Source organism: Hemibagrus wyckioides, linkage group LG11 (genome assembly GCF_019097595.1).
Source record: "Hemibagrus wyckioides isolate EC202008001 linkage group LG11, SWU_Hwy_1.0, whole genome shotgun sequence".
In the NCBI taxonomy this organism is placed as follows: Eukaryota; Metazoa; Chordata; class Actinopteri; order Siluriformes; family Bagridae; genus Hemibagrus; species Hemibagrus wyckioides.
This window is the reverse complement of record NC_080720.1, coordinates 22934183-22955514: the sequence shown is the minus strand read 5'-3', so window position 1 is coordinate 22955514 and position 21332 is coordinate 22934183. Positions and strand designations below refer to the sequence as shown.

Here is a 21332-nt window from a genome sequence, read left to right as displayed (position 1 = left end):
TCCTTCCACTTTCTGGGCACCACCATCAACCAGGAGCTCAAGTGGGAGTGGAACATCAGCTCCCTCACCAAGAAGGCTCAGCAGAGGATGTATTTCCTGCGGCAGCTGAAGAAGTTTCTCCTTCCTGAGAAGATTCTGGTGAACTTCTACACTGCCATCATCGAATCTATCCTCACATTCTCCATCACAGTCTGGTTTACTGCAGCTACAGCCAGGGACAAGGCCAAGCTTCAGTGTGTCATCCACTCTGCTGAGAAGGTGATCGACTGCAGTCTCTCATCTCTCCAGGAGCTGTACCTCTCCAGGACCCAGAGACGTGCAGCCAAGATCGCAGCCGACCTCTCATCCCGGAAACAAACTTTTTCAGTCCCTCCCCTCTGGCAAGAGGCTCCGGACCATCAGGACCAGAACTTCACGCCACAAGAACAGTTTCTTTCCCACTGCAGTCAGCCTGCTGAACAGTGCCTCACTTACCCCCAGATGACACCCCCCACCCCACCCCGGACACTCACTTCCACATTCTAAATTGCACTACTGTTCATTCAAACTCACACTTTTGTACACAATACTTATCTCATTTTACATTTTGTACATACCTCACATCTGTATATATGTTTGGACAATCACTTTCACCTTTTACATTTTTTCTATTGCACTAATTTTCATACGTCACCTTATACAGTATTTATTTAACTTATTTACCTGTGTATATGTTTGCACCTGACACCAAGACAAATTCCTAGTACTGTAAGTGCTCCTTGCTGACCCTTTGCTGTACCTGGCAATAAAACTTTTTCTGATTCTGATTCTGATTACACCAACTGTATTGCAAAGCAACAGATGCAGTGGTGTAAAACATGCTGCCAATGGACTCTAGAGCAGTTGAGATGTGTTCTCTGGAGTTATGAATCACGCTTCTCTATCTGAGGAGTCTGGGTTTGGCGGTTGCCATTAGAACGGTACTTGCATAACCGCATTGTGTCAAGTGTAAAGTTTATGATGTGGGGTTGTTTTTTAGGAACTCTTAATGCTTCAGCATACCAAGACATTTTGAACAATTTCATGCTCCCAACTTTGGGGAACAGTTTGGGGATGGCCCCTTCCTATTCCAACATGACTGCGCACCAGTGCACAAAGCAATGAGCAAGTTTGGTGTGGAAGAACTTGACTGGCCTGCACAGATTCCTGACCTCAAACCAATTGAACACCTTTGGGATAAATTAGATCGGAGACTGCGAGCCAGGCCTTCTGGTTGAACATCATTCCTTGACCTCACAAATGCACTTTTAGAGGAATGCTAAGAAATTCCAGAAGAGTTGAAGCTGTTATAGCTGCAAAAGGTGGGCCAACTTCATATTAAACCATATGGATTAAGAGTAGGATGTCATTAAAGTTTATGTGCTCTCACAAAACACCAAATAAATTATGACAGATTTGGTTTTAACTTAAAACTTCTATTGCATATCTCAAGGTAAGAATGTAGGAGAGTTAATTATTACAGATTTTATCAGAAATTCTGAGTTTAAGGAATAACTAAAACAGTGCAAAAAAACATTCATGCTCTTTTAGGCAGACTTACACTGACAGGACAAAGTAGTGTATAAGTCAAACAGCGGCAATCTAATGAAGAGCCAGGGGACTTCCTTTCAGGCCAAAAATATACTACAATTCAAGGTTTCTCATGTGTTGACAAACAAAACCTAAATATCACTAACAGCTCACCTTTTTTTGAAAAAATAAATAAATAAATAAATAAATAATTAAACAGATAAAGCTTAGACAAAGATTCATCAATAATAATGATAAATAAAAAAACAAACATTGTTCTGTGTGTCTCTTTCAACATTCTAGGGCTTATGGCATAAATAAATTACTGCAAATTGTGTATATTCCTCTTAAAATTATTTATTTGCAGTCTGTGCTAATCAAAGGGAAAAAATCCACAGAAGCAACCATGGTAGCATAAGAGATGCAAGTTCATAGATATGGACCATCTTGTTTGCACTAGAGCTGAAATAGCCCCTTGATTTCAGATCTGAAACAAAAGAAAACAAATATGAAGAATACATTATTTTAGTTAGATTAAATAGCACATTACATCAGTAAGTTTATTTGGGTTAGGTGCACTTTTATACTCACAAAATAATATTAACAAATTTGGGATATATTGAACCAAAATAGGGGTGAGTAAAAATGAGCCTTTTTTGTTATCTAAATAACAATGTTGTACCAAAATGGCAAGCTAGCATTGTGCTAACTCTATCCTTTTTTATTGGCATTAGCATTTTTGGGTACAGCAAGATGAATGAACAGAGCAGAGTAAATGTTTTTATAGAGCTACAGCAACTTTACATTAATTATTAAAAGCATTTTTGTATGCATTTTTGTTTGCTGACTCAGTATGAGGTTGTGGACATTTTTAACAATAGGAGAGTTAGGTCCATTAACCCTCAATGAGGCTGTGAATGAATGAAGCCTCACCAGACATCTATAGTGTAAAGATAAAGCTAAATGAAAGGTTTTCACAGTGGTAACTCTGGCACAGTGACTCTAACTCAAACACAGTGCTAAGTCTATCTATCTATATATACATATACAGTGCTGCTTGAAAGTTTGTGAACCCCTTGAGCTGTTCAGAGTGTTTTGTTGTTTTACCTTGATTTTCTTATCATCCCCTGATTTTTATAAATTAAATGTCAGATGTTATTGATCAATTGCATATGTTTGTTCAGAGTGAATTTTGCGAGTAGCCAAAAACTACATGAAAGATTGAATTATTGTATGTGCAAAAGTAAGTGAAGTCCGAGCTGCATTGGTAAAGTCAAGTGGGTAACAGATTCAGGTGAAACACATTTGGGTGCTTAATCAATCAGTTAAGCAGACCAATCAAATTAGACATCCTTAGGAAGGGTTTGGGCAACACTGATTAAAAGAGAGAGGAAACCAACCAAACCACTGTAGTGCCAAGAGGTCAAACAATGCCAAGAGGAAAGGAGATATCTGAGGACATCAGGAAGGAGGTGGTGACAGTCCATCAGTCTGGTGAAGGCTATAAGACCATCTCCAAGAGATTCCAACTCCATCCATCCACTGTACAAATGTACACATGTACAAATGGAGGGCATTCAACATGTACAAATGTACATTCAACATTTACAAATGGAGGGCATTCAACATGACCACAACTCTGCCAAGAATTGGACGCCCATCAAAACTATCATCAAGAAGCACCAGAAAAATAATAAATGAGGTAAAGGCCAACCCACACATCACCTCTAGAGAGTTGCAGACCTCTCTGGTAGCATCTGGGGTAAATGTACATGCGTCTACAATCAGACGAAAATTGAACATACATGACATTTATGGGAGGTTTGCTAGAAAGAAGCCTCTGTTCTCAAAAAAGAACAAAGCTGCATTGGACAAACCAGAGGCCTTTTGGAAGTCCATTCTTTGGACAGATGAGTCCAAAATAGATTTATTTGGTCATAATTAATGCCGCCATGTTTGGAGAAAAGCCAACACTGAATTCCAAGAAAAGAACCTCCTCCCAACAGTGAAGCATTGTGGTGGAAATTTGAAGGTCTGGGGCTGCTTTTCCAGGGCAACTCCATATTATACAGGGAAACTTGAATTCTTAGACCTATCAACAAATTCTTGAAGAGAATCTCCTGCCATCAGTCAGAGAGCTGAAGCTGGGCCAAAAGTGGGTCATGCAACAAGACAACGAACCTAATCATTCAAGCAAATCCACCAAGGAATGGCTTAAAAGAAAGAAGATTCACACTCTTGTTTGGCCTAGTCAGAGTCCGGATCTCAATCCAATTGAAATGTTGTGGCAGATGTCCTTCCAACCTCTCTCAACTGGCTGAGTTCTGCAAGGAGGAGTGGGCAAAAATCCCCAGAGACAGATGTGAGAGACTGGCCAGTGGTTACAGTAGATGATTGGTTGAAGTAATGGGTGCAAAAGGAGGTGCCACAAGCTACTAAATAAAAGGCTTCACTTACTTTTGCACATACAATAATTCAATCTTTCATGTAGTTTTTGGCTACTCACAAAATTCCCTCTAAACAAACATATGCAATTGATCAACATACATCTGACATTTAATTTCTAAAAAGCAGGTGATGATAATATAAGAAAATCAAGTTAAAACAACAGAAAAGTCTGAACAGTTCAAAAGGTTGACAAACTTTCAAGCAACACTGTATATATATATATATATATATATATATATATATATATATATATATATATACACCAGTCAGCTATAACATTATGACCAACTGTCACTACACTATATAATTTTCATTTAAAATTGTTTTATATAATATTTTTATACATTTATTTAATTACTTATTTATTTTTGTCCTTGCTTTTATTCTACTGTATTGCATTTCAATTTCCCATTTTTTTTTATCAGGCTTAAAGTCAAGTTTTTTGTCAAGTTTTGCATAATGCTAACTTTATTGAATGAGGGAATCCTTACTGGACATTTTTGGTATGTGAATAGGACTGCTGTAGCTGCCATCTCCACCATCGCTTGAGGCTTTGATCTGTATAAGCAGATCTTCTCCTGATGGAATCTCTAGCTCCAGTGACGTCTGATTTGTTTCCACTATGCTTGTTCCTCTTTGCCAGTTTTGACGGTACATCACCTTAAAGGCAACTGATTTGTGTTAGATTCAATGAACTTGTGTCCATTTCATTAAATATTAACATAATTTTGTGACTTCAATAATTTTTGACTAAATAAAACATGTCCTAACTCAATAATAAAATGTGTTTGCATAGAAAAGAAGTCTGGTAAAAGTCTGTTCATACTGTAAGTAATAAAATCACAAACTTTATAATGTGGGCAAAAAACAGAGATGAAATTATTTATTAAATATCACTCTTATGAGAAAATAGTTTATTGGTTAAATAATGATTAATATTTAATACAATATAGTAACTGATATGCAACAGACCTAGACTTATAATTGTATCCATAACTGGAGTTTTTATATTGTATTATTTAACCTGCTACAAACTGAAACTCTTTTTAGATTGGAATTCTAAGGATGTGTTATTGATGATTTAGACTTGACTAGATTTAAGTTTAATTGTAGCTTAAATTGGTATGTTGTAAGATTGATGTGTATTTTATTATTACAGGGTATAGAAGTACATACTGTGAAGTATGCAATATGGTATGCTGTCATCTCCAGTGTTTACTGGTGATATAGCACTGTGACAGGCTTTCATAGCACGATGAGTGTTTTGCAGAGTTGTAAATTGTGATGAAAACACACACACACACACACACACAAATTCTCACTTGTAGGCAGATTGGGAGCTGCATTAATATTTCCAGTATTCCTGCATTAAAGTTCTAGTAGATTTGTGGTGTAGTTCCTCCAGATAGGAAACACAGCAAAACAATTTTTAACCCACAAAAACGTGTCAATACTCTAAATGTAATTTGTACTTTGATTAGATATTGTGTTGCTTATTTAATATTTGTTTAGTTTCTCCTTTAAAAAAATGTGGCAGGACAGGCTTGCAAAGGTCAGGTAACCTCTGTAAGCCATCATGCTGGCGTCAGTCTGGAGCTTGGCAGCAGATTCCGCTTTATCTGCCTCTGTAAGGAGCTCTGCCAGGGAGACCACCATCTCAGTCTCTAGCTTTTTGGGGAAAGCCATCCTGTTTGCCTCAGGGTGGAAGGCACATTGCTGGCATCTGTAGGGACCTCTTCCAGGGAGGTCTCATCTTCTCCAGTCTTTCTCCCCTCATTGTTGCTACTGGGTTAAGCAAACAAGTTGGCCAACCCACAAAAATTTTCAAGGTTGGGGTTAACCTCAGCACTTCTGTACACCGCTGAGGAGGCATATGAACAAAGCTACATTTCAGAAGCCCATGGTTCCAGTTGTGACCAGGAGCTCTGCCCTCAGCCACTGCTTCTCTTTAAAATCGTGGTCTCAAAATATACTTAGCATTGCACTAGGTAACTTTCTGGATAAACTTCAAAGATGTCAAAGGGTTCTGGGGGATACAGGGAACTCCACTGAGGAAAATGTATTAATTGTATGTATAAAATTGAATGTTCATCATAGTCATCACGGTATTACTCTCATCTTCTTGCTACATCCATGTAAAGTACTCTGTCATGCAGTGAGGCAGTGATCCATTTTGAAAGCATTTTAAGCATATTATCTTTCTGAGAGGCAGGCAGACAAATCCAACTTCAAAGTCAACTGGGCTAAAACCAGACTCAAAAATCATGAAACTAGTAAAACTCACAAAACCAAAGTAGCGGACATAAAAACAAGATGGCAGACGGTTAAACTCTAAACAGTATTTGACATAGAACAAAGACACACAAAGGTTTAAATACACAAACTAATTAAAGATTGAACTGTAAACACGTGCGAGTAATCTTGAAAAATGAGGGAAGCAAGCAGTTACAATACAAGGGCAGAGACAGGACATGAACCAAAACAAAACACGTGTGGAAAAGTAAACAAATACATAACAAACACAGAAAAGCGCATCATAGCATTGCAGCTATTATTCCACTGAGCTTTTAAGCATGCACTGTTTGCATGCACAAAATTTCTTTACAGAAATTTTCCCCATGGGATATAATGACATATTTCAATTTCAATATGATATATGTTATTTCTACTGGTCATTATAAAGGAGAAAATAATATCTTTTTAATTTAAAAGATGTGTGCATATGCACATTGACATGACAGATTTAGAAGTACTAAAATCCTGTATGACCCCAGTAATAAGTACATTGCCCCAACATGTTCTAACCAAACAATGGTTATTTGATGTGTTATATAATATTTAAATAATAGAGCTAAAGAGTATTAAGTAATATTCTAAGGCTACTTTTGTGAAAGAACTTAACTGCTTCCATACACTAGCATGTTATGAAACTTTGACCTTTAAAAAGACACCAAAAACAAGGTATTCAACAGACTCAAGATTTAAAAAAAAAAGACTGTCAACATACTTGTCAACATTTATTTTGTTTAAATATTGAAATTTCCATTTAAAAGATGAGTGGAATGACAGTTTAATAATCATAGCTACACAAGACAATAATGGATATGATTATAACTCCACTATCCATACCTCCCACATGGTGAGGGATCCTCTTCCAAGCCATGTCTCCTCTCAAGCTTTTCTTTCTTGCCTTGTTTTTTCCCTCGAGACCTAGACCACTATTTCTAATAATGCTGCTTTGTGACAGTGTCTACTGGAAAAAGTGCTTAAAACTTAAAAGTGAATTCTCAGCACACTAGAAGGATGATTAGTATGCCAAGCAATTTGCTGTTCTCTTAGAGAAAAAAATCCATAAATCATTTATAATTCTTCTTTATACGGACAGATGAAAAACAAAGACCTGGGCTTCTGATATTCCTTCTTGCCTGCATGGGTGAGATAATTTGTAGCTATTGATTGCATTATACAAGTTCTGCTCTGAAAGCAGCCTGGATTACAAATGAATACTGGAAAGTGATGCTCAGTAAAGCTTGTAACTCACAGTGTTCCAGTTGCACTCACCCCCCTGCAAAGACCTTTTCTAGTTAGCCAGCACCATTCAGCATCTAATTAATGTATCCAAAAGAGGAAAAAGTGCAATACTGTTCTTTTTTACTTTTCACTCACTTTTCATTTTCTTGTCTTTTTGATAGTTCATATGTGCCAATGACTAAGACTGCTCTTTTTGAGCACAGCAGGTCATCATGCTGACTGGCTTTCTCTGAAATGTATTTTTAAAATATGCTGAGCTTGAATCAGACCACAATTATGACTCCCAGTGAAGAGATTACTTTAAATGACTGTGCAAACATATTATAAAAATTAACATTTTGTCTTATCTAATGTCTGCATGGCATTAGTGAATTAATTTTAAACCTGAAGATTATATAGGATCACTGTGTTTGCCTGTGTTCTTCATGTTTCCCTACATTACTGGGTGAACATACAGCAGACTATATTTGACTGAGGTAGCAAACTTATCACACCGCTTAAACAAAAGCCTATAGTTGAACTAATCCTGAGGATTAAGTAGTTGCTGTGACTCATTTTAGCTTAGGCTTTGAATTGGTCAAGAGCACAGAACACACTGCTGGCTCTTTTAACTAATTCCAGAGCCAGCTGGCTTTGCTTTAACTAAGACTGTCCAGGTTGCCTGATTAGTAAGCACCAGAGTGTGAATTCAGATTAAAAAGCTGATTAAAATCGAGGCATACACATAAGGTACCAAATACTTTAGCCTGTAGTGAATAAAACACTAATGGGTTTGATATCACTGCAAAAATTACCAAGAGGGAAACAGGTCAAAAGAATTTCTGATGTTTGGGCAAGAAAATGTGTCAAGGCCATACTGAGCAGATATTTTCTGTTAAAAACAGAATGAAGATAAACTAATTCTATGATAATGAAAAAGTGTATAAGAAGCAGAATTCACTTTATAAATATTATTCTATACTGTGGTATACCACAGCATACTGAAGCACTAAAAAAAGAACAAATCTCACCTTGTAGCCTGTTACTTCAGATTCATTGTCCATTGCCTTTACATGCTGCCAGTGCAAAAAGAGTTTGGAGTTTTTCATGTTCCACCAAATATTCCCAGGAGGCTGGTTTGGAGCTGAAAAATAAACATAATGTATTGTAGTATGGACTACAAGCAAGTAAAATCACTAATTTGTTCAAAGCTTTTTTATGAAAAAAGTTGAATAATTTTTTATTATTGTTAAACCTTATGTTTTGTTCGGATCATAACATTTTTTTGACAATAAAAAAAAACATTTTCAATTTTTGTGTCATAAAAATTACATTTTTCCAAAGAGATTAATTGTATTGAATTATCTAAAATATTGTTAATAGTTTAATGTATATACTGTATGAAGAGAGAGAGAGAGAGAGAGAGAGAGCACTTATCTTACAGTATAAGCAATTATTGCATATAAAAATTTCAATATTTTCAAATATGCAATTATACTGTAAACACTGCATATTTACTGTTCATATTATGTTATACAATATAAATACAATACAAAAGCCTGGAAAATGACAATGTTATTACATCTAGTGGAATCCAGTAAGAAAGCAATGCGACACAGTATTTCTAGTTAAAATTAAAAAGAAAGAGAGCTGAAAAACAGAGATCATGATCATACTGCATGTATTTCAAGTCTGCTCACTCACTTAATAATTGAATATAATAAAGGAAGAATGTCTAAGTAATTCAAAACCATTTCAGCTAATGTCTCCATATCACTCAATCTCTAATATTTGTTAAATTGAGAATTCATTTGAATTGTTTCAGCAGCTTATGTTCTCACTGTGTTTGATAACAAAATACACAAAAGAATTATACCAATTACTAAGCTGTGTTGAAAAAGAGTGTGAAATTGGGAGCGCTTCATCTGAATCTGCCCTTAATTACCTGCTTAGTCTATTAACCCAAATGAGTTATCCATCTATTTTTTTCCCCATTGAGACATCATAGTTTATCTGATAATACTCTGGTTCCATTTAAATATGCTCGGGGCTTTAATGAAGACTACAAGGATCTGTCATGGGAAGATGGAGGAGCCTATCAACTCAGTATGATCATTCCACTGATTAGTTATTCTCTAGTATTTTTTATTTTCAATAATAGCTCTTTTGTCCGTAAATAGATAGAGAATTAAATAGAGAATTGTTTCAGTGCTATTAATACATAATTACTCCATTATACAGTTGCTACAGAAAAGATTTTCTTTTCTTTCTTTTTTTTTAATTCTACAAATGAGAGAGGTTTGGTAGGACTGCTGACTAAAATTGCTGCGTCAGAGATCCAGGGATCCTGGTTTGATCCTGAGCTCAGGGACAGGTCTGTGTGGAGTTTCCTCTGGGTTCTTAGGTTTTCTCCTACGTACTAAAAAAAACAAGCCAGTAGGCATATTGGTTACTATGGATTATCCCTAATTGTGAATGAGTATGCAATGATCTGTGCTTTTGGAATATGCAGTGGAACTACTGCATTAAAGGTAGTTGCTGAGGATGAATGAATGAAAAAATGTGAAGAGATATTAACACAAACAATGCTTTAGAGCAACATTTATTAAGAGACACATAAGAGACCTCGGCAGAATAAATGACTGAAATCCACCGCATTTGTCTACCTCTGCAGCATATTTATCAAAGACAGTAACAGTATGCTAATGAACAGTAGCCTGCTTTAATATTTCAGCAATGTACTGCAGCTAGAGTACTGGGAGAGAGGTGTTTACACAGTACACATTTATTAGATTACACATAAATTACATTAGAAAAACATTATAATAATAAATATTATAATAATACAGATATTTTGTGGATAAAGGGAAAAAAATCAGTTCATGAGGTTATTGTAAATTAAATGACACAAAAAAGACATGCATGTATACTTTTTTAAATCCTGTGAGATTTATGTGAAAAAGAGTTAATGACTTAATTTACATTAAAAATTGTGAGATACTCACGTGGTTTCTTTGTAGTCATGTTGATGGCAGCACTGGTAGGTCCAACCCCACCACTGTTGTGAGCCCTGACTGAGATTAGATACATGGTGCTGCTCTTCAGGCCTGTGATATAAGCTGGGCTTCTTTTGACCCTTTCCATTATTGCCTTGTTCCCTAATGAGCCCTCCTCCCACAACAACACCTATAGTTAGGAACATGTAGAAGATTGATAACACACCAATGTACTGATGATTAGTTATGAGACATACCATGATTTCCAGTGTTAATTATATTGAACACATTAATATACTGTCACTACAACACACTTCTTTTAGTAGACATATTTAATAGACATTTTTGAGCTTCGTGTACTTGTGATAAAGGCTTTGGCAGGCAGATTGAAGGACAGATGCACTGTAAGGTTTTTTGGCCAAATCCATACACATCACATTGTTGTTGTTGTTGCTGTCCTTCAGCTGCTCCTTGTTCAGGGTTGCTACAGCAGATTAACCAATCCGCATATTTTTTCCACATATCCCATTTTATGTAGGCTTGGGACCAGCACTGAGAGTTTACCCATCAGTGGCTAGGTTGGTTCCCTGACTAGGAATTGAATGCAGGCCACAGTTGTGAAGCATGGGATCCTGCTTCTGGACCAAGACACACATAACTATGAATAAAGTCAGTCCCATGATTATGTTCACAGAGAACATAATTGGGATATAGAAGAGTGATTCCATGATTGCAGTGCCATTTATTCCTTAGAAAACTTAAAAATATAAGATGTTTCATAACCTTCAAAGGTTATGAAATGAGTCATAGAAATGGATGTTTTGAGCAAGAGATGTTAAATAGATCCACACATTACTGCAAAAATCTTTGCATGTAATATTTTAATGATTTGATTTCATGGTAAAGTTTAGTTATAATGGGGTTGGGAATGCATATTTGCTATTTTCCAAAGATTGTTTTCCTAGTATTTGAAATATGTACATAGATTGGTGAAGAACACTTTGTACATGTACATACGTTAGTAAATCAGTGGGACACAAATGGCAGCCTAATCGCGGACTCACCGACTAGTTTGAGTCAGAAAAAAAATTAAAAGTCATATTTGTTCTGTAGCCTGCAATGTGTCATGTGGGTAAATTTAGCTCGGTATCAAAGACAGGTTGCTATTTAAGGAAAGTAACATTTTTAAGAACAGGCATTCCAGCAATCTTGGATTATAAAACCCACACTTTTTTTTACAAGTTACCTTATCAGTTCATTATCAAGCCCTTTGTATGATAAGGTAGCTAAGAAACCAAAAACTCTGGGTAAAACAATGTTCTCTCTGATACCAGAAAAATATAAGGTTTATTTGAAGTAAAAAAAAAAAAGGCAGTGAGGGTATGTTGTATCTGCCTCTTTTAATTAGGTATTCAATCTAGATAAAACCATAATGTGAGTGTTTCCAGACTCTCCCTGTTTTCTTATTACTTTCAAACATGGCAATGCTATTTTTAACCACACCTCAGTGGATCCTAGAGTAGGAAAAATGGAAAATAATTTTTGACACTCGTTTCATACACCTTTAGTGTATGAAGAACTCTTTAAAGAGTTGACTACTTTTACTGTCAATACTACATAACACTACATTTTTAATTAATTAATTAATGATTGCCGTTTTCCCTACCTCATATCCTGAGATTGTGGATTTGCTATGGTTTGGCAGGATGGGATCCCACAAAACCTGCAATTCTGAAGAGGAAATACTATGTGCCCACACATTGGTTGGGGCTATAGAGGGCTCTGGGAAGACAAAGAACAAAAAAAACAAAATTAAGAATCAGCCTCAAACAACACAACAAACTGTTAAAAAATGTTAAAAGTCTGATTTGCTCCACATGTTGCTACATAAGACTAAATTTGTACAAAAATCTGTTCATGTGCACACAGCTAGCAGGGATTTAAAGTAGTCAGTCTACTTACAGGCATATTACAGGATGGGAAGAAGATGTAAAACTCCATATAGGTAATAATAACTGAAGCTCAGGGATTGACCCTGTACCCCAGAGCTGTGAGGCAGCAATGCTAGCTAAATAGTTCAACATTAACTTCTGAACTTCTTTCTATATTATACAATTATAAATGCTTTATATGAATAAAAATACAATTCCTTGTGTCAAAAGATTTTATATAAATATTTACTCCTTTATTGATATAAATATACACCTTCCTCTGCTGAGTAGACAATAAATACAGGGCTAAAGGGTCCTTCTCCAATGCTGTTGTACACTCCCACCTTCACCTCGAACTGTGAGAGTGGAGGAATGCTGTCATTTTTAAATACATAACGTGATGCGTCCACTGAGGGAACCACGCTTTGCATCCAGACAAGAGAACCAAGTAAACGAAAGGCTACCACATATCCAAAATCTTCTCCATTCTGTAGTTCCTCTGGAACAGGCTAAAGTTGAAAGAGAATATAAAAAATGAACATGTTGAAAAAAATCCAGAGAAAAGATGGTTAATTCATATAATTAGCTGAGATCATCTTATGTAATTTGAGGATGACAAGAAAAAGTCCCTTGTTGTTCTTTTCTTGCTATTGTCATGTCTACCCAGATAAGCTGAAAAGCTGTGATTATTGCTCTGTCAGTCTGGCATCTAAGCTCTCAAAACATGTGAAATGCATCATTTTAAAATCTTACTTTCCTTCACCATAAAGCCGAACATAGCCAGTGCAATTACGAAGAAAATCTCTTGACAAACTTTATTTTACATTTTTTTTACACAAGCCCTTTTTCTCCAAAATACTCTTTTCTTTTATTATGATTTATTATAATAGCAGCAGCACATAGAAAAAAAATGACGTTGACAGCTCTGTTTTAATTATGGCTCATGGCATTACTGTTGAGGTTTAACATAGAATCCAATTTCTGTCAGAAGATTTATTTTAGGAAAAAAGGTAAAACTATTAAGGATCAGCAGTGGCTATAAAAGGCACAAACATTTCTGATTATGAGACCCTTGATATTAAATTTGGCTAAAAACATAGACATTCATAACATGTCAATCAGGTGTGTAAAATTTGTTGCTGAACTGCCATTTTAACAGGCAGCTGGATCTCTGACATACTAAAATGTGTCTAAATATAGGATACAGGATAAAAATAGATATACAATAGATATATTAATAATAATATAATAATATTATATTTTCAATTGACTACAGTTATGTTCTAGGATTCCTAATAAAACATCAAAGTATTTGGACCTTAGTTCACCTTTTTGTTATATCATGGTTCATAAATTTACAATATTAGACACTTTTAGCATGTCACTTGATACAAGCCTCTTTAATATTTTTGTTGGAACAAAACATCAAATAAAGTATTTGCAAGTCCATCCAGAAATGTAAACCCCTCACTTCAAATAACAGTTGTTGGTTGGCTATGAACATTAAAAAAATGAAACAGTTTTATTAATGTAATGAAGAAAGGGAGTTCTCATCATTTTGAATTTGTATGAATAAATGAGAGTGTAAGCCTATTGGTTACACAGGATGGGTCTATGATGTATGGTATTATACAGTAGATACATCTGTTTAATGTTAAATAAATATTTTTTATGTTGAAAATTATTGTGTCTTATTAAAGTTTATGATTTAAAATATTTAAATGATGTTCTGAAATAATGTAATATTAGATTTATTCACATTACATTTTCTAAGGTTTAAGCTGAAAATTTTCACTATAATTTCTACTGCATCTGTTATGTATTACCACAGACAGTTTGACACATTTCCCCATAATAGGAAACAACAAAAAAATCTCAGTCTGAGGACAGCTGGTTAAGTCTGCCAATAAACAACTGTGAATATGTTACATATTAACAGTATTCCATTACATTCAAAAAGTATTTGGATGAGACAGACTAACAGTATACTGTATGTATCTTACCAAACTTGTCAAACATTTTGATCAAACTAGAATGAAGTTCCATGACTTCCAGATTTCTTACCAATACTGTTTTTATATAACTCCCTAATGCAATACAGGAACAAGTAATTCCAGTTGTAGGGATCCTAACTGGTACAACAGAAAAGCTTTTACACTACCCTTGGGAGACTGCAAAGCGAACACCCTGTGATGCCATAGCCATCTGTGGCTGGAAGCCAATGGATTAAAGCTACCCATGCTCTCTAGGTGGGAGGGGTAGCATACTTTATCTCACCTTATGTCACAATGACACTACCCAATTTTGGATGTCTATGAGCTCATGTATGTGAAAGAGGGCTTTCTTTGAGTGTGTTACTGTGCCATCTAAAAAGATGGATTCATATGTGTCAGATGACGCATGAGCCTTCACCCCCCCCAAGTGTGCAATGTATGATAGAGGAATACTGACTGGTGGCTGGGGGAAAGTTCCATTTTTTCTTTTTACATTGAGTTAGCAGTGTTAGCCAGTTACTTTGTTTATTTATTTATACTTAATCTTTTATTACAAAATTTTTCTAAAAGTAAAGACAAAAAATTTAAAGAAATTAAATTTATTTAAAGAAATGAGCACCAAACACATAAATCAGAAGTGAATTTTCATTTATGAAGTCTTTACACACCATTTTGAAAGTCTGGACAGGAATTAGTTGAAGTGTAAAATAATTTTCTTGCTAACATGTTTTCCAGCAAATTAGTTTTTCTGTTTTTGTTTCTGTGTTGTTTTTCTGTTATTTAGGTATAATCATGGTGGAGAGTTGAAACAAAGTTGGAATTCTTCTAAGAAATGTATTCATTTACATTTCAGTACAAGCCATTATTGGTACTGGGTTTGACTGTTCTCTAAATATCAGTAACCACATCTGTCCGCATACTGTACTCATGAACTAATCCTCACCTCCCACACAATCACCAATTCACCGCGGCTCCCACCACCTCTGCTCACACTTGCTGGAGCAACTTCAGGAACTTGGAAAAACAATGAAAATTAACAAAATCTCAAGGAGCATACAGGTAGATTCTTAATTCATAAAAAAAATCTTCTTCAACATGAGTACTAAGATATCATAAAAGCACCTAAATAAGTTGGTTTAAAGCGGAGCCTGCAAAGTGTAAAGCTTTGGGATTTTTATCATATCTTTTAAGTTCTAAAGTTGACGTGGTATTTTTTTCCTTATAACTCTGATCAAGGCAGACTCACAAACAAACATGCAAAAAATAGACTCTTTCATTTTGTTCTTCTTGATGGTGAGTGTAGAGATTTCACACATTTATGGCCAAATTAATAACAGCAGCAATCCTAGAAATGCATAACAATGTACCAAATCAAAAATATTATAATGAACAGCATGACATGTTTACCCTTCTGATGTGTAAAAGAAAAAAAAGTAAAAATTTAAAAAAGAAAAAAGTAGCTAAAGTATCAGAAAATATAGGTAAAAATATCCAAATTTATTCTGCCACCACATAAAATACAAACGCCATCAGTGCTGTTTCTCAGTCAATTTAGCAAAATCTCCTCCGGTGTTGATCAGATAGTTGCACGCATGATTTGTGTCTTAATTGTGAGTAGATTATTTGGTGATTTGGGGCCAAATGCAATGACTGACAGGAAACAATGATCATGGATTTCCCATGGCTAATCTGCCGTCAAGATGAGTCTCTCCAAGTGAATTAAATTTAATTTAATTATGGAGTTAAACAGCATTCTTGCTGTGGGCCTGGAACATTAGTAACGGAAGGAAATGAGAGTAAGGGGAGGGGGTGGAGTGTTGAAGAGACGAAATGAAGAGGATAAAGGGATTCAGGTATTGTAGAGGAGAGAAAATAGAGAGGTACAAAATGAAGAAGAATGGAACAGGAAAAGGAAAGAAAGTCTTGTCTTTAGGAAGAGGAGTAGACAAGATAAGGAGGGATTTAGGGTTTAGATTTGTACCTGCTGCTTTAGTCAGAACAGCCTCAGATGGGGCACTAGGCTCACCCACACCGACACTATTCATGGCTGCCACCCTAAATTCGTACTGAACCCACGGCCTCAGGCCCACTGCAATGGCACGCGTCATCTGTCCAGGCACAGAATCAGGAACTAGGATAAAAGAAATTTGGAATGGAGACACAAATAAATGCCCTCGGCATATGAAACACACATAACATATACATCCAGTTAAGCCTGAGTAGGTGAGTGTTTGCCAGACCACATAATATACAGATTGTCATACAATACATATATTATAACAAATATGGCAAGTTATCATTGCACCATGGTCTGGTACAAGGTATTCCACCCAGATATCTTTATCTGACTGATCATGTTGTAATGGTCTGTTTATATGGAAACTATACTTTTTAAAGTTTATATTTAACATTTCAATGCTTTCTCATTACATACTGTAAGTCAATATCAGTGTTGTTTTATTAAATAAATAAATGCAGAAATAATAATAATAATAATAATAATAATAATAATATAATAATCTCATTATTTGAAATTCAAATAATAAATATATAATAAAAGTCAATATGGTGGTAAACACTTACTATACTAAAATAGGGGCCTCCATTTGTTTGAAAAATTGCCTCAAGTGTTTATGGAATGGATTCCACAAAATGTAGGAAAAAAAATCCTTTTGAGATTCTGGTCCATGTTGACATGATTGCATCATGTAATTCCTGCAAAATTTAAGTGCCCTTTCATACTGCAAGTCTACCATTCTACCACATCCCAAAGGTGTTCTATTGAACTCATGTTCATGAAACCAGTTTGACTCTGTGACTTTATCATTATCTTCCTGGAAGTCCATCATCATGCTGGATCCATTATAAGATGGTAAAATTGTGGCCATGAAGGGATGAACATGTTCAGCCACAATACTCAGATAGCTATCTCAACCAGCTATATGGATTCATGATGGTCTTAGTTCTTAGCTGTTCAACAGGTTTTGGTGAGCCTGTACCCACTACAGCCTCAGCTTTCTGTTCCTGGATGACAGAAGTGAAACCCATCTTTTGCTCTTGTAGACCATCCGCCAATATGTTGTTCTTTTTTGCTTACCACAATTGTACCAAATGTTAATCTGAGTGAATACAGACATTTGGTCAACTTTAACAAGTCTACCCATTCTTTGTTGACCTCATTCATCAACGAGGAATTTCCCTCTGCAGAACTGCCACTCACGGGATGTTTTTTCTTTACTGCACCATTAGAGTAAACTCTAGAGACTGTTCTTCATGAAAATCTCAGGGGATCAGCAGTTATAGAAATGCTCAAAACAGCACCAACAACCATGCCATGGCTGATTAGCCAAAGCTGCTGGGTCATATCTGCATGATTGTTTTGCATTGCGCAGCTAATAAAGTATTTAGCAAAAGTATTTGAATTTAGATGATAAATATAGTAACGAGCTCATAATGGAACTAAATTATTTGTGCAAACATTTGGTATTGATGCAATCACCCATAATGTGATTATAAAGCCAAACAAATCTTTTGGGATTGGTGACTTCCTGGGCAATACCTTAATACAGGTTTTAAATGTGCATCACGTAAAAATAACATTTTAAATCTTGTAAGTGAGAATTTTTTATAAATATGATATTTCAGCAAAATAATCAGAAAGCTCTGCAAAATTGTTACTTAATTAACAATTAGGTTAAATTAGTTAAAGACTCAAATGTTGAAAATAGTTAAACTATGCCACTGAAAACATTTTAATTGACATGCATCTTATTAATAGAACACATAGTCATGTCTACATTTTATCTGTGTCTGCTACATTTATCTGTTATACTAGAGTGTCAAGTTCAGTTCCCGAAATGTTTTTGAGTTCTAAACTTGCCACAGATAGGATGTTTAACACACACAAAAACATAATTTACATATTGTCTGTCCATGATTTGTGCCAGCAAAATTTTCCCCATTGCATATTCAAATTACAACTCATTACTCTGGATCTTAGTAAATAAGGGCTTTTTTAAATGAAACATAATTTTAAAAAGTCACTGTTGTGTATTCTGGACTTGTCATATATTGAAGATGATTTGTTACTTATCTTTGTTACTATTTTCATTAGAAGTCCAGTTACCCTTAGCTCCTACTATATGTTAAGATCTGAATATTGCATCCAATAACTGTATTAAAGCCTGGGTCCTAAACATTGTTCTAGCATGTCCCTGCTTACATACTTTTAATAATGCTTCAGTTTTGAATAGTCAGTGACTATTTAGGTAAGTGTCATGTATATATGTATCTTTATAAGATCTGTATACCTGTTTTTACAGCCTGCCAGCCAATGGAGAAATCACTTCGGGCCTGCACTATGTAATGTGTTATAGGGCTGTGATTGTCAGGACTGGGACTCCATGAAAGCTGAACTGTCTGGGGAGTGACTTCCCCCACCAAAATTCGCTCAGGGCAACCAGGGGGTCCTGAGGAAAAAAACACATGATTAACCATAATTTATTTCCTATCTACTGACCTTAATCATATGTTGCACCATTTCTACACTGATGGGTAGTGGACTGTACAAGGATAAAATGGTTTGATGATTATGAAAATGTTATACATACTGAGGCAGTAAGTTCTGAAATCTATGGCAAGATGTATTTATGCTTTCTAACAGCTTGTAATATACACAGGTTAAAGTGTTTTATTGTTTATTGGTTGGGAACATTGGGATAGAAACATCATGGAAAAACAAAGAATTCTAGCTAGATTTTTAGACAGAGAATGGGTTTTGAAGTTGTAGAACCTCTGAAGAGCTATACGTACCTCTGACAATCAAATCAGCTGCAGCCGAGACACTATCCATCATAGTATGGACCATACACACATATTTCCCAGAGTGTTTTAGCTGGATGTTACGTACCATGAGGTCACCGGATGCTCCCTAGAGAGATTACATTACAATAAAGCATAGTTTATAGGTTACATTAACATATTTTTAATTTCTGATTGGGCCTGCTGTGTATATCAATGCTTTAAAAAGATGTTGGCCTGTCCTTTGCAGCTATAACAGATTCAACTTTTCTGGGCAGGCTTTATACAAGGTTTAGGAGTGTTTTATGGGAATTTTTGACCATTCCTCTAGAAGCGCATTTGTGAGGTCAGGCACTGATGTTGGAAGAAAAGGCCTGGCTCACAATCTCCACTATAATTCATCCCAAAGGTGTTCTATCAGGTTGAGGTCAGGACAGTCAAGTTCCTCCACCAAACTCACTCATCCATGTCTTTATGGACCTTGCTTTGTGCACTGGTGCACAGTCACATTGGAACAGGAAGGGGCCATCCCCAAACTGTTCCCACAAAGTTCCCCAAAATGTCTTGGTATGCTGAAGCATTAAGAGTTCCTTCCATTGGAATGAAGTGGCAAAGTCCAACCCCTGAAAAACAACCCCATACCATAACCCCCCCTCCACCAAACTTGACACTTGGCACAATGCAGTCAGGCAAGTACCGTTCTCCTAACACCTGCCAAATGCAGACACGTCCCTTGGATGGCCAGAAAGAGAAGCGTGATTGGTTGCTCCAGAGAACACATCTCCAGTGCTCTTGAGTCCAGTGTCAGTGTGCTTTACAACACTGCATCTGACACTTTGCATTGCATTTGGTGATGTAAGGCTTGGTATGCAGCTGCTTTGCCATGAAAACCCATTCCATGAAGCTCTCTACACACTGTTCTTGAGCTAATCTGAACCTAACCCTAACCTGTTCTTGAGCTAATCTTAACCCTAACCCTAGCACTAACCCTGGCCTACCACGTTGTGGCCGAGTTGCTGTTGTTCCCAATTGCTTCCACTTTGTTATAATAGCACTAACAGTTGACCATGGAATATTTAGTAGTGACGAAATTTTACCAATGGACTTACTGCACAGGTGGCAACCTATTGCAATATCATACATAAATTCACAGAGCTCCTGAGATAAACCCATTCTTTCACAAATGTTTGTAGAAAGCAGTTTGCATGCCTAGGTATACATTCAGTACAACAATCTCTCTATATATAACCATACATGTATCATCCTACCACTAGATTTACTGTAATGGTGATTTCTTTTCTTCATTGAGTTTAGGAAACAAAGACCAGACAGGCATAGCAAGGAAATACTGAATATAGTTAAATGCATAACAAAAAGCTAATCAAGACGTCTCAGTTTACATGTTTTTCTGGTGAGCAAGTCCACACTTTTTGATTATGAGCAGGAAATGAAATTGAAAGCCCTCTTGCATGGAAAGGCATTTTTTCATTTCTAATGTGTGGATTAAATCCTGTAATCAGACATATTTGTGCTTTTTCACTCACTGAGCAGCCAGACACAGCTCTTGTTCTCCATGTCCCTGATCACTAAAAAAATAGATCTACAAAAACGCTTTGGGAGGTCTTGAGGTTTTAGGAGCCACAGCTGAACAAAAGCCTTTCTTTATTCTAAATAAGAAGCTTTCAAGAAAGAACCTGCATACCATGTAAAAGCATTATGGCACTCAGACACTCAGAGAGTGTCGGATATCTATCTTTAGAGACGTACCCCTCCAATCATCTCAAAGTGTTCATGGCGGCTGAAATCGACAAGTTTCCCGTTGAAGAACCACTTGAAGATGAGGTCCATGTTGGAGTCTCTGGACACCCTGCATGGCAGAACAATGCTCTCACCCACCGTGGCATCCATACTCAGTGGAGGAACTGTTATTTTGGTTGGTTCTGTTTGAAAAAAAAAAAAAAGTATTTTGACTTTTTACGTTCTGACTGTCTTTTTGTTTTTATCATGCTCTCTTTTTGAGATATACTAGAATACAATAAACTATAATTTATCTTCTCTATAAGGTCTACAATCTGAATGGGAAGTAATATCACACCAGTAATAAA

At 36.0% G+C, this 21332-nt stretch overlaps 1 protein-coding gene across 3 annotated transcripts in view; it reads right to left on the bottom strand.

Moving 5' to 3' along the window:
* Positions 1 to 517: 517 nt before the first annotated feature.
* LOC131362223 (contactin-4) overlaps positions 518 to 21332 on the bottom strand; it is a 116989-nt gene continuing 96174 nt past the window's right edge. The window contains exons 13-23 of one of the 3 annotated variants that reach the window (XM_058404098.1): positions 20995 to 21167; positions 19240 to 19357; positions 18738 to 18896; positions 16409 to 16558; positions 15371 to 15441; positions 12708 to 12942; positions 12169 to 12284; positions 10512 to 10692; positions 8538 to 8650; positions 4488 to 4656; positions 518 to 2035 (exon numbers count right to left, since the gene is read on the bottom strand). In XM_058404098.1, the coding sequence (XP_058260081.1) occupies positions 1926 to 2035; positions 4488 to 4656; positions 8538 to 8650; positions 10512 to 10692; positions 12169 to 12284; positions 12708 to 12942; positions 15371 to 15441; positions 16409 to 16558; positions 18738 to 18896; positions 19240 to 19357; positions 20995 to 21167 (1595 nt within the window). In that variant the 3' untranslated portion in view covers positions 518 to 1925. Of the gene's footprint in view, positions 2036 to 4487; positions 8399 to 8537; positions 8651 to 10511; positions 10693 to 12168; positions 12285 to 12707; positions 12943 to 15370; positions 15442 to 16408; positions 16559 to 18737; positions 18897 to 19239; positions 19358 to 20994; positions 21168 to 21332 lie in introns of those variants that run through there. The other 2 variants (XM_058404100.1, XM_058404099.1) reach the window with 2 other exon arrangements.